Genomic DNA, 13,814 nt, shown 5'->3' with positions numbered 1-13,814 from the left:
AAAGGAGTAGTTTTTTTTTGTGATAGCCTGTATTCATATTATGACATGGAATTGTGATTGTAAAAGAGAGAATCAATACAGGCTGCCTCTCCTGCTTGTGCCGTGCGGCCGGTATTCATATTAGCCTGTAGGGCATGCGGGCATGGGGTGGGCTGTCCGCGGCCGCCGTGCTCGGGCTGCCGTGCTTAGCCCACAAAGATGTTGCGGGTCTTGCGGACGTGGGGTGGGCTGTCCGCAGCCGCCCCACTTGCATATTTACCGGAGAAGAATGAGCGCATTTCTACTCCCGTGTAAGAATGTCTCAGAACATCACCGTCGCCACCCACCGTATCAGTGGAACTCCCCTCCCCTGTTAAACCAACCGCCGCCGCGGTCAAGCTTGGCTTCTGACTTGAGAATCCTCGCCTTGCACCTCGACATGCAAAAGCGAATGCACGAACGGAGGCACGGGGGCAAACAGTGCCGGCGAGTAAAAATTGCAGCCCGTCATAGCTGTTCCGGTGGGGATTGAGCACTGAGCAGTTAGCGCGTCGGGACGCGTTCCGGTTTGCGCCGAACAGAGCCATGGCTGCGGGCGTGCGGGCGCCATTAGCTCTGCTACTTTCCCTTCCCCTGCTCGTTACTCTCTTCTCCTCCCGGGCCTCCGCGGCTGATGACACCATCGCCGCCAACTCCTCCCTCGCCGACGGCGAGACGCTGGTTTCGGCGGGTGGGGTCTTCGAGCTGGGCTTCTTCACCGCGGCGAGCTCGACGGCGAGGTTCTTGGGCATCTGGTACATGGGGATCGCTCCCCAAACCGTTGTCTGGGTCGCCAACCGGGACGCGCCGATCAATGGTACCACGGCGAGCCTGGCCATCGACGCCACCGGCACTCTGGTGATCGCCGATCGCTCATCAGGTCGTGTGTTCTGGTCGTCGGCGCCGTCGAACGCGAGCGCCACCGGCGCGCCGGTGGCCCAGCTGCTGGACAGCGGCAACGTCGTGCTCCGGGACGGCGGCGGCGATGGCGCCGCCGTCCTGTGGCAGAGCTTCGACCACCCGTCCGACACCCTGCTCCCGGGCATGAACCTCGGGTGGGACCTCACCACCGGGCTCGACCGGCACCTCACGACGTGGCGGAGCCCCGGCGACCCGTCGCCGGGCGACTACACGTTCGGGATCGACATCCGCGGCGTGCCCGAGGGGTTCATACGGTACGGCGGCGCCGGCGGCGCGCCGCCGGTGTACCGGAACGGGCCGTGGAACGGGCTGCAGTTCAGCGGCGAACCGGAGATGGAGCCCAACAACAGCAACTTCCGCTTCGAGTTCGTCGCCAACGCCACCGACGTGTACTACACGTTCCTGGTGGACGCCGGCGGCGGCGGCGCCGTCGTGTCGCGGTTCGTGCTCAACCAGTCCAGCGTCCAGCGCTACGTGTGGCCGCCGGGCGCCCAGGCGTGGAGCCTCTACTGGTCGCTGCCGCGGGACCAGTGCGACCGCTACGCGCAGTGCGGCGCCTTCGGTGTCTGCGACACCAGTAGCGGCTCGCCGGCGTGCGGCTGCGTGCGCGGGTTCGCGCCGGCGTCGCCGCAGGACTGGGCGCTCAGGGACGGCTCCGCCGGCTGCCGGCGCATGACGCCGCTCAACTGCACCGGCGACGGGTTCCTGCCGCTGCGCGGGGTGAAGCTGCCGGACACCACGAACGCGACGGAGGACACGGCCATCAGCATCGACCAGTGCAGGCAGAGGTGCGTGGCCAACTGCTCCTGCCTGGCCTACTCTGCCTCCAGCATCAAGGGTGGCGACAGCGGCTGCATCATCTGGAGCTCGCTGCTGATAGACATCAGGCATTTCGCTTACGGTGGCGAGGATCTGTACGTCCGTCTTGCGGCTTCCGATCTGCGTATGAATCTCCTTACACATCTCATTCCATATTCTGACATCATAGTTTTTCAAGGATAAAGAATTGATTTTTGAAATAATTGTGTTGGCTGAGGTGATCAAGATGGAATTTCTTTCCTGCTAAAACTCAGTAATCTAGACAGAAAGGAAGTAGTGTAAAGCATATGATATCTGCTTGAGAACAGAACCATTTCGACTTTTCAGTCATAGTAGAGATTCTTAGGAACTAGGAGCAAGATGGTTTGGTTCTTCTAGAAAAGAATTAGATATATTCTTGGATTAACCGTGGCCCATAAGCTTTCTGTCTGCTATATATTCTATTGCTTTTGTACCATGATGAGGCACGAGTTCATGAAAATTCAGATAAGCGCATCTTTAAGCCTGAATTGACCATTCCCCAACCAAAATCAAGATTGGCCGGACCTTTTTTGTTGGCATATGTTGCTTTCAGGAACAAGTACCTAAGGTTAACGAGGGCTAGCGCTAGTCCCTTTCAATTTCAAAATTGATCTTTCACGTAGATTATCCTTTTCATTATTTTGTTTATGTTACTGACCATAATGTTTTGTTGAACTTGAACAGACATTTTAGTGCTCAGCAAGATACTATTTTGTAGCACTGTAGCCTGGACCAACCTAGATAGGAATTAGGAAGGGACCGAGTTTCCATTATGTTCGATAATCAAATTCATTTGTTTACTCCAAAATACCGAAGGTTTAAAACATTTGCAGTATAATTAAAAATACATAGATCAACACCAGGGTTGTTTTCTTGTTCTTAGTACCAACTGCACAAGTTTGATCTCCTGAATCACATGCAATTCAAACTCCTTTCAAAAAAAAACATGCAATTCAAACCAAACAGAAGAAAAATATCATTTTGCATACTTACAACCATTAATGATCCAAAGAAGTTATATTGAGTTTATATGTTTCTTTCTTCAAAGCAACAACATATAGTCAATCATTTTAGTAGTAGTAGCTGGTGCACAAAGTTCGCACAGCACACTCAATTCAATATGCCTTTACTAACCTTTTCCACGATGATGCGACAGCTTCTAATGGAGACGGTTCCAGGAAGAACATCGTAGTCGTAGTTTTCGTAAGCTTATCGGTCCTTGTCCTCTTCGGGTTCGTCGGATTCTTCATCTGGAACAAGTTTTTCAGAAACAGAGGTGTGAGCCCCAAGTCTCCCATTTCTGTCAGGAGAAATATAGGCAGTTGTTTCTGCAAATCCACGTGCTAACCCCGGCGTATGAAATAATGAAAATTTTCCTTGTGCAATCCAGGGAGGTTTCAGAGTGCTCAGAGGTTCAACTCGTTTGACTCCAGTATCCCACTTACTCCGGTCCAGGACAGGAAGCTGGATGATGAATCCGGTCAGAACAAAGACCTTAACGTCACGCTGTTTGACATGGCAACCATAGCTTTCTCCACGAACAATTTCGCGACATGGAACAAGCTTGGAGAAGGTGGCTTTGGCTCCGTCTACAAGGTAAGACAAATTAATCGTTTCAAACGTGCAAAGGGCATTATACGTTTCACATACAAGTAGTTTGATTTTCAAGTGGAATTCGCCAAATGTGAAAATGAATTCAGGGGAAACTGGAAGGAGGGCAGATGGTGGCGGTGAAGCGGCTGTCCAAGTACTCGACGCAGGGCTTGGACGAGTTCAAGAACGAGGTCATGCTCATCGCCAAGCTGCAGCATGTGAACCTCGTCAGGCTCCTGGGCTGCTGCATCCATGGAGAGGAGAGGATGCTGGTGTACGAGTACATGGAGAACAAGAGCCTCGACAACTTTATCTTTGGTACCAAAATTAACTCTGTTAATCTTCCACATTTAACAATGCCATTTCAGCATTGATTTAACAAAGCGTGATACGTGCGCTTCATCAGACAAGGGTCGATCAGCGCAGCTGAACTGGTCGAAGCGGTTCGACATCATCCTGGGCATCGCACGGGGGCTCCTGTACCTGCACCAGGACTCCCGGTACAAGGTGATCCACCGGGACCTCAAGGCCGGCAACATCCTCCTGGACAAGGACATGAACCCCAAGATCTCCGACTTCGGCGTGGCCAGGATCTTCGGCGACGACACCGACGCGCGCACCAGGAAAGTCGTCGGGACATACGGGTACATGTCCCCGGAGTACGCCATGGACGGCGTCTTCTCGGTGAAGTCCGACGTGTTCAGCTTCGGCGTGCTGGTGCTGGAGGTCGTCAGCGGCCGGAAGAACCGGGGCGTGTACGGCAGCGGCGAGCAGGCGAGCCTCCTCAGCCAGGCGTGGAGGCTGTGGAGGGAGGGAAACGCGGTGGCGCTGCTGGACGAGGCGGTGGCCGGCGCCGTCGCGTACAGGGGATCGGAGGTGCGGCGGTGCGTGCAGGTGGCGCTGCTGTGCGTGCAGGAGCGGCCCGACGACCGGCCGCACATGGCGGAGGTGTTCCTGGCGCTGGGCAACCCAGCTGCCGTGCTCCCGCAGCCGAGGCACCCGGGGTTCTGCAGCGACCGGGGGTCCACGTCCACCGACGGCGAGTGGTCGTCCACCTGCACCGTCAACGACGTCACCGTCACTATCGTCGAAGGCCGGTGACGCCACGTGGCGTTAGCCTTTGAGCCGAGCAGTTGGAGGATTTCGTTCGTGCCTTGCGAAACTTGCGGTTTGTGTGAATGTGCAAGGAGAACATGCCATTGGGCCGGCCTCTCGTAAGCCTGGTAGCTAGTGTTGGGCTGGGTGGCATGGGCTGTGTTGCGGTTTCTTGGTCGAAGACAACAGTGTTTGATTATCGGATCTGATCGATTGAAATTGAAATAATTTGAGAAATCGAGCGAAAATTTTGTTCCATGAAATTTTGTAGGACAGCAACATGATCAGATGGACATGGTGATGGTCTAAGACAACAAAAAGTATCAGAATAGTTCTGACCCCATTTGGGGGGAAACAAAGTTTAAGCTCCATTATTGAGTCGATAAGAGCATACAGCATATACACTCCCTAAAGTCATGAAGCGCCGAATTCGCAGAATAAACGGCAAGCATTATTATTGTCGTCCTTTTCTTTGCTCTCCCCTTTGGCCTATCTGCTGAACTGCGTCGTTTCAAACTCCAGGAAGATGCAGTGCGGGCGCGCCAGTCCCCAGATACGCTTCTGCATCTCCCGGCTCAAGGAAACGCCCGACACTGTGTGGATGGCCAGCCTCCTGATCTTGATCTTGCACAAGAATAGCAGCTTAAGGAGCTCAACATCCTCCACTGCTCCTGTGAAGCTACTGATCTCCACCTCCTCGAGTGAATCCAGCACGACGTCGTCGGTAGTCCAGCTCACTGGTGGAACACAGCTACAGCCATGTCGTAGGCAGTAATTTATTTCCTTCTGACAAGAAAGCAAAAAGGTGTCAGCTTAGCTGTTTTGTATACAGTTCTCACTAGTCCTGATTTGTACGTAACTTTTTTTTTCTTCATATTGTGACACAGTATCCATTACATTTGAAGCTTTTAGTTATTGGTAGTCCTCGTCTCTTTTTTTTCTATTTGAAAGTCGGTAAATGACATGTGAGAATTAGAGCATCTCCAAGAGTTTCCAATCTTCCATCTTGAAACGCATCTAGGCCGATAGATGGTAATGGTAAGTTTCGGTGATTAATGACAACCGTATGCGACTAACGTGTGTTTCAAAGGAAAAATTAGTGATTAGTCTAGTCTCATATGAAATGTGAAAGGAGACCCCTCAATTCGGAACAACCATGCGTGCTAAGGACTCAATTTTAAAAATTAATGATCTTTCTAGTCTTAAGTGTCATAAGGAGATGAATGGCACTTGATTTAGCTAGGATTTATAGTTTTTAGTTCTTAACCGTACTATTAATAGGGGTTCATGAGTTAGTAGCTTGACCAAAATTGAGTTGGCCTTAGAAATCTTGCACACTCGCTCAAAAACAGCCCAAGATGGTCAATAGAAGTTAACACAACGCTTGGAAGAAGAAACAATCGAAGTTACATTCAAACCCAAGTCAGTTCAGTTGTAAACGAAGAAAAACAGCAACACCGGTTTAACCGATGCCTTAGCATCGGTGCATCCGACGCTTGGCGGAAGTTCCGACGCCCCTGTCGGTCTATCTCTCTGGATGCAAGCAGAAATCAAATCAACAATCTCTATAGCACCGGTTGAACCGATGGTCCCAAGCAAAGCACCGGTGCATTAGATGTACTATGTTCCAGAGAGCATGTTTTGGTGGACCTCAACTCGTCTTCAGCACCGGTTGAACCGACGCTTCAGAATCAACCACCGGTGCATTAGATGTACTATGTTCCAGAGAGCTTGTTTGAGTTGGTCAGTGAACCTCTTCAGCACCGGTTGAACCGATGTCCCTACGGAGCATGCACCGGTGCAATAACGCAAGCCTGGATACTGTGTCAGAACCCCAACGGCTACTAATTGGACACAGAGAGACCGGTTGAACCGACGCATTCACTTTCTAACCCGTCGGTTATTACGGTGGTCTCGATTTTTCTGCAGTGGACTTCCAACGGCTATGTAACCCTCTCCACTCTATATAAGGGCACCCCCTAGCTCATTTGAAGTGCCTTTGACACCTTGAATACCTGAGGCCACCCTTGAGAAGAAGAGAAAGTGCTTTGAACAAAAGAGAGAAGATCTAGTACATTGATTATGCTTTAACCTTGAAGAATTCAACCTTTGCAAGTGTAGCAAGTGTGCTTGAGCTAGGACCAACTGAGTGTAGGTCAAGTGAAGGCTTAGGAGCTTGTTACTCTTGGTGTTTGGCGGCACCTAGCCGGTCTTGGTGATCGGGAGGTTCTTGGTGAGCTCTTGGAGTTTGTGGGAGCCCCAAGACAAGAAGATTGTACACGGTGTGAAGCTCGCCGTTCCGGAGATGGAGAAGGAGCATTCTTAGTGATCACTTGCTCCTTGGTGAAGCAAGGGAGCTATACCCTTGTGTGGGTGCTCCAACGTTGATTAGGGCGGAGCGTCAACTCCTCGATACCACGGGAAAAAAATCTGGTTGTCTCGTGTCTCTTACTTTTATTTCAAGCAATTAAATCGACTAGAACAACTTGCATAGTAGTGTGAACTCTTGCTTAGGTTTTGATCTTACTAGTGTGCAACCATCTAGACAAAATGATCATGATAGTGTGTTTACCTACCTAAGGACCTTTTTGCTAGCGTGCTCTAATGAGTAGGTTTCAAATTTGTAGATTGGGCAATACTAGTCTAGGCTAAGGACTAGGTAGAAATTTGAAAAAGTCCTAATTCAGCCCCCTCTTCTTGAGCCACGATCCTTACAATTGGTATCAGAGCAAGTGCTCTCTTTTTAGGCTTAAAATCCTAGAGAATGGCCGGGGGAGTGGTGGTCCATCCAAGCTCGATGGAAGAAACTATGCTTATTGGAAAGCTCGCATGGCGGATTATCTTGAGGCTATTAATCCCATTGCTTGGGCGGTCACGGAAAAACCTATTGTTGGTCCTTGGAATGAAGATCAAGTCAAATATGGTGCTAGAGCGAAGAATGCTTTGTTTGATACTCTTAGTGAGGATATTTTTGCTCGTGTTCACAGCAAAAAGACCTCTCATGAAATTTGGGAAGCACTTGAAGCTATCTATGTTGGTTCTAAAAAGCTTCGTGAAGAAAAATATCAAGTGCTTAAGGAAAAATTTAATGAATTCAAAATGCTTCCAAATGAGTTGGTTGAACAAATATATGCTCGATTGAATGTGCTTATTGAGGACATTAACGCTCTTGAAATTTCTCCTTTGTCTACTAGTGACATCATCCGGAACATTCTTCATTGTCTACACAAGCCCAAGTATAACATCGCCACCTCATTGCTCTATGAGAAGGATCTTGAAACACTTGAAGTGAGTGATGTTATTGGGAAGATTCGGTCTCATGAGATGTTCCTCTTGGGAGAAGTTGATCCACCGCAAGACAAGAGAGATCTTGCACTCAAAGCTAAGAGTGATCATAAGTCCAAGAAAAAAGAACAAGTGTAAAGTTCCATCACCAAGCTCAAGCGAAGATGAAGCTAACGAAGATTCAATTGATGAAGATGGTGATGTTGAGCTAGCACTTCTCATGAGGAAGACCTCCAAGATGATGTCAAGGTTGAACAAGAGAGGGTACAACTATGACCCCAAGAAAAACAAGTTTCGTACCCGGAAAAGCAAGGACAATGTCAAGAAAATTTGTTACAATTGTGGCAAATATGACCACCTCTCATATGATTGTCCGGAGCCTTCAAAGCTCAACAAGAAACAAGAAGATGATGACAATCAACACAAGACATCAAAGAAAAGTCATGAGAAGAAGGACCACAAGAAGAAAGAGTCTTTCACAAGAAAAGAGAAGGTCAAGGCTTTTTTTGGAGAATGGATCACAGATGGTGAATCCTCAAGTGATGACTCAAGTGATGAAGAATCCAAGAAAAAGATTGTGGGGATTGCCATTAATGATGATGAAGATGATGGTGATGAGGCACCTCTACCTCCACCACCCTTGTGCTTCATGGCAAGAGGTAACTCCAAGGTGAGTGATGATGACGACTCCTCTAGTGATGAAAGTGAACATTTCTTGTCTCCTAATGAAGTGCAAAACATCCTAGATGAGTACCAACAAGTGATCAAGAAGTACAAATCAAAATGTAAAGTTCTTGAAATTGAATATGCCAAGCTTAAGGCCTCAAATGATGAGTTGATTGTTAGGCACAATGAGGCAATAGAAACTCATGATACAAGCATTGTTCCTAGCAAGCAACTTAGAGAGGAGCATGACAAGCTACCTGTTAAGCATGATGAATTGAATGTTAAATATGAGGGAGTAGTTGTGCTTAACAAGTCACTTACTTCATGCAACAAGAAGCTTAATCTTGATTATGCTAACTTAAGTATGATGTATCAAGAATTTGACCTTGCCTTTGATACCTTGGATGAAGAACTAAAAAAACTCAAAAGAAAGTCATCAAAGTCAATATAGCTACTTCTAGTGATGATCTTGTGGAGCTGTCTCACCCTACTACTTGTCATCATACTTCTCCTTCTTGTTCAAAGACTAACCATGACAGAGAGAAACAATTTGAGGAGGAACTTGAAAGCATGACCAAATGCATGTTCAATGTGACAAGGGAAGAATACTTGCACAAGAAAATCATCTTTCACAATGCAAGACACTTTGGGACAAATGGACTTGGATCATTTCCCAAGCCTCCGGAAAATTATCCCAAGTCGCCGGAGCTCAAGGCATGCTTCAACAAGAAAGTTGGCTCATATTGTCAACATTGTCAAATCACCGGGCATCACACAAGGGAGTGTCCAATTCCTACTCGTCCACCTCCTACCTTGCCTCCTAATTACAAGTCTCAATTCAATGAATATCATTTCTTGTTAAGCAAGCTTAAAAGTGGCAAGGTTGAGGCAAAATTCATTGGCACTCACATGAAGGGAAAGCTACCACACCAACTATGGATTCCTAAAGCTTTAGTAACTCATGTCAAAGGACCCAAACTTGCTTGGGTTCCCAAACCTCAAAAGTGATTCATTTGTGTGTAGGTGAACTATAAAGCCGGTGGCAAGCATTGTGTGCTTGATAGCGGATGTACACAACACATGACCGGCTATGTAAAGATGTTCACCTCGCTAGATGAAGATGTGGGCGATTATGAACATGTCACCTTTGGTGATAACTCATAAGGAAAAGTGGTAAGTTTGGGTAAGTTATCCATTACCAAGGATCTTTCTATCTCTAATGTGTTGCTTGTTGAGTCGGTTAGTTTTAATTTGTTATCTATTGCTCAACTTTGTGATTTAGGACTAATATGCACATTTAGTGATAGTGAGGTTGTAGTGACAAGGAGGACAAGAGCTTAATATTCAAAAGATTTCGACATGATAACATTTACCTTGTTGATTTCTCATCTAATGATGCAAGCTTGGCGACATGTCTCTTCTCCAAGAACTCCATGGGTTGGCTTTGGCATCGCCGCATTGCTCATATTGGCATGAGCCAACTCAAGAATGCCTTCAAACGAGGTATGGTGGTTGGTGTCAAAGATGTTACTTTTGACAAAAATAAATTGTGTAGTGCTTGTCAAGCCGGGAAGCAATTTGCATCATCACATCCCATGAAGGCTTATTTGTCAACATCAAGAAGTTTGGAGCTACTACACATGGATCTCTTTGGGCCAACCACCTACAAAAGTCTTGGCGGTAATCTCTATTGTCTTGTAATTGTTGATGATTACTCTAGATATACTTGGACTTTCTTTTTAGAGGACAAGAGCAAGACTATGGGGATCTTCAAGATTTTTGTCAAGCAAGCTCAAAATGAATTTGAGTCAAGTGTTGTGAAGGTCCGGAGTGACAATGGCACGGAGTTTAGGAACACTCAAGTAGAAGAGCTTTGCAACAACATGGGGATCAAGCATGCGTTTTCATCAACATACACACCCCAACAAAATGGAGTGGTGGAGAGGAAGAACAAGACATTAATCACTCTTGCAAGAGCAATGTTGGATGACTGGCATCTCGCAAAGATTTTGGGCGGAAGCCATCAACACCGCATGCCATGCATCCAACCGAGTTTATCTCCACCGCTTCTTGGGAAAGACACCCTATGAGCTTCTCATTGGGAGGAAGTCCAACATCTCCTACTTTCGGGTGTTTGGTTGCAAATGCTACATATTCAAAAAAAAGAAGCACCTAGGCAAGTTTGAAAGTAGATGTGATGTTGGTTTTCTTATTGGTTATTCATCAAACTCCAAAGCATATCGAGTATTCAATAGTGCTACTAGCAAGATTGAAGAAACTTGTGATGTGGAGTTTGATGAGACTAATGGCTCCCAAGGGGAAGTTTTCTCTTGTGATGATGTAGGTGATGAACCACTTCGAGAAGTCATGAAGAACATTACTATTGGGCAAGTCAAACCAAAGAAGGAGGTAGAAGAGCTACAAGTCTCATCCACTCAAGTTGAAGTCACTTCCAAGAATGACTCAAAAGATGAAGACAAGTCTACACCACCACATCACCATGATGAGTCATCCGATGAAGAAGATGATGCCTCACCTCCTTTCTATGATGCCCAAGGTGAACAAGTGGTTGAAGAACAACTTTCATTTGATGACACGCACATCACAAGTGAACAAGCCCAAGCTCAAGATCAAGATGGCTTACCACTAGAAGAATCAACGTCTCAAGCCCAAGAGAGGCTTACAAGAACTTCAAGAAATCATCCCATTGACTTGGTCATGGGTGACCCCTCCGGTGGAGTAAAAACTTATAGACGTCAATATGCCTCTTTTTATGAACATTACTCGTTTGTTTCTTACTTGGAACCCACAAATATAGATAAAGCTCTTTAGGATCCGGATTGGGTGATTGCCATGCAAGAAGAGCTCAACAACTTCACCCGCAATGAAGTTTGGGTTCTTGAAGAACATCCTCAAGACAAGAATATCATTGGTACTAAGTGGGTCTTTCGCAACAAACAAGATGAGCATGGTGTAGTGGTTCGCAACAAGGCAAGACTTGTGGCAAAGGGCTTTGCACAAGTTGAAGGGTTGGATTTTGGAGAAACTTTTGCCCCCGTTGCAAGACTTGAAGCCATCCGTATCCTTTTAGCGTACGCTTCACATCACAACATGAAACTCTTTCAAATGGATGTGAAGAGTGCGTTCTTAAATGGCTTTATTGATGAGCTGGTGTTTGTTGAACAACCTCCCGGGTTTAAGGACCCTAGATATCCTAATCATGTTTATAGGTTGCACAAGGTGCTCTACGGGCTCAAGCAAGCGCCAAGGGCTTGGTATGAACGCCTTCGTGACTTCCTTCTCAACAAAGGCTTCAAGATCGGGAGGGTGGATACCACTCTATTCACAAGAATCATCAATGAAGAGCTATTTGTATGTCAAATTTATGTTGATGATATCATTTTGGTTCAACTAACCCCACTCTTTGCAAATAATTTGGAGAAATGATGGCTAGGGAATTCGAGATGTCCATGATCGGTGAGCTCAATTTCTTCCTTGGGTTTCAAATCAAGCAATTGAAGGAAGGGACTTTCATCCATCAAGAAAAATATACAAAGGATATTCTCAAGAAATTCAAGATGGATGATTGCAAGCCGATCAAGACTCCAATGCCAACTAATGGACATCTTGACTTGGATGAGGGAGGTAAATCGGTTGACCAAACTCTCTATCGTTCCATGATTGGGTCGCATCTTTACCTAACCGCATCTAGGCCCGATATCATATTTAGCGTATGCATGTGTGCCCGCTTTCAAGCTAATCCTAAGGAATCACACATTAGTTCCATTAAGAGGATCCTTAGATATCTCAAGCATACGCCTAGCATAGGCTTGTGGTACCCCAAAGGCGCTAGTTTTACCCTCTTGGGATACTCGGATTCGGACTTTGCCGAATGTCGTGTAGATCACAAGAGTACATCGGGTGGGTGCCACTTGCTAGGGCGTTCCTTAGTCTCTTGGTCATCTAAGAAACAAAATTCCGTGGCCTTGTCAACCGCGGAGGTGGAATATATTGCCGCCGGGGCTTGTTGTGCTCAAATCCTCTACATGAAGCAAAGTCTCTTGGACTATGGTGTAGTATTAGATAGGATTCCGCTCCTTTGTGATAACGAGAGTGCCGTTAAAATTGCTAATAACCCGGTTCAACACTCTCGCACCAAGCACATAGATGTTCGCCATCACTTTCTAAGAGATCATGTGGCAAGGAATGATATACTACTTTGTGGTGTTCGTTTTGAAGATCAATTGGCGGATATCTTCACCAAACCTCTAGATGAGAGCACTTTTTGTAGGTTGTAAAGTGAGCTTAACGTTCTAGATGCTTCTAACGTCATGTAATTGCCTGGTTATATAGATGCATTTCATATGTACAAATACTACGGGCTTGTCTAAACTTGTCAAGATAGTGATGAACATGGGTTTTGCATGAGCCGGTGGTCTTGGTTTCGCTCATGGCATGAAAAATGGTTCATCATGAAGAAGCTTGCCAAGGGTTTAAACTTGACAAGATAGATTTTTTTTGCAATGCATGTGTTTGTCATATAGAATGCATCCATGTTTAATTTATAGCTTTGCATTGGCATTGCATCACGTTAGTAGCATCACAAGGGAGCAAATCACACTTCGAGAAAGATATTCATGCTAAATATGATATATCATCTCTACAAGAGTGATAAGATCAATATTGCGCTTTCATGCCTATTGAGCCACGTCCTATCGAACTTAAAGTTTCAATCTCTAAGTTCATAGGCAAAGTGGCTCATACATTTGGTTTTGTGTTTAAAGCCTCGCTTGGATCTTAATTTGCCTATGTTTATGTAAAAGCTTGCGAGCGCTAAGTATGAGTGTTTGAGGGGTAAGGTTTTCTCTCAGAAATGGTCCAAATTGAGCGTTTATGGCTTTGGTTTTGAAAATTTGGATCAGAAGTAGAGTTTATAGTTCAGCAGAAAATTCTCTTAACCACCGGTTAAACTGACGTCCTGGTTTACCATTCATCGGTTCAACCGGTGCTTAAGCCTTCGTGGCTCAGTCTCTGCATCGTCTCTGGAACAACCTCCGATCGTTACACCGACGGCCACCGGTGCATCCGATGGTTGGCGGATGAACCGACGCCACAGCATCGGTTCTTCCGGTGCAACTGCGTGGAGTTTTGGCCCTTGCAGCGTCTCTGTACCTTCCTCCTGCAGTTGCACCGATGCCCGTCGGATGCTCCGATGGCTCAGTGGCGGTTCTTCCGGTGCCCTCAGTTGACTGCGTTCAAACTCTCTCAGTCTGGTCAATTTTACACCGATGGATACACCGATGCTTTTATCTTCTACACCATCGGTCCTTCCGATGCTTTAGGGTTGGCGGGCCCGCTCGTCCTGTCTCACTTATCCCGCCCACGGGCCCCACGTG

At 46.8% G+C, this 13,814-nt stretch overlaps 1 protein-coding gene across 1 annotated transcript; it reads left to right on the top strand.

The window, feature by feature from the left end:
* The first annotated feature begins 306 nt into the window (after positions 1-306).
* Positions 307-4,695, top strand: LOC120690900 (receptor-like serine/threonine-protein kinase SD1-8). The gene is made up of 5 exons (XM_039973790.1): positions 307-1,882; positions 2,936-3,055; positions 3,170-3,375; positions 3,480-3,690; positions 3,779-4,695. Exons 1-5 carry the CDS (start codon positions 565-567, stop codon positions 4,471-4,473), a joined length of 2,550 nt encoding a protein of 849 aa, XP_039829724.1. The 5' UTR covers positions 307-564; the 3' UTR covers positions 4,474-4,695.
* The last annotated feature ends 9,119 nt before the right edge of the window (positions 4,696-13,814 follow it).

Source organism: Panicum virgatum, chromosome 2K (genome assembly GCF_016808335.1).
Source record: "Panicum virgatum strain AP13 chromosome 2K, P.virgatum_v5, whole genome shotgun sequence".
Taxonomy (NCBI): domain Eukaryota; kingdom Viridiplantae; phylum Streptophyta; class Magnoliopsida; order Poales; family Poaceae; genus Panicum; species Panicum virgatum.
The sequence above is the reverse complement of the archived record's forward strand: the minus strand, read 5'-3'. Positions and strand labels throughout refer to the sequence as shown.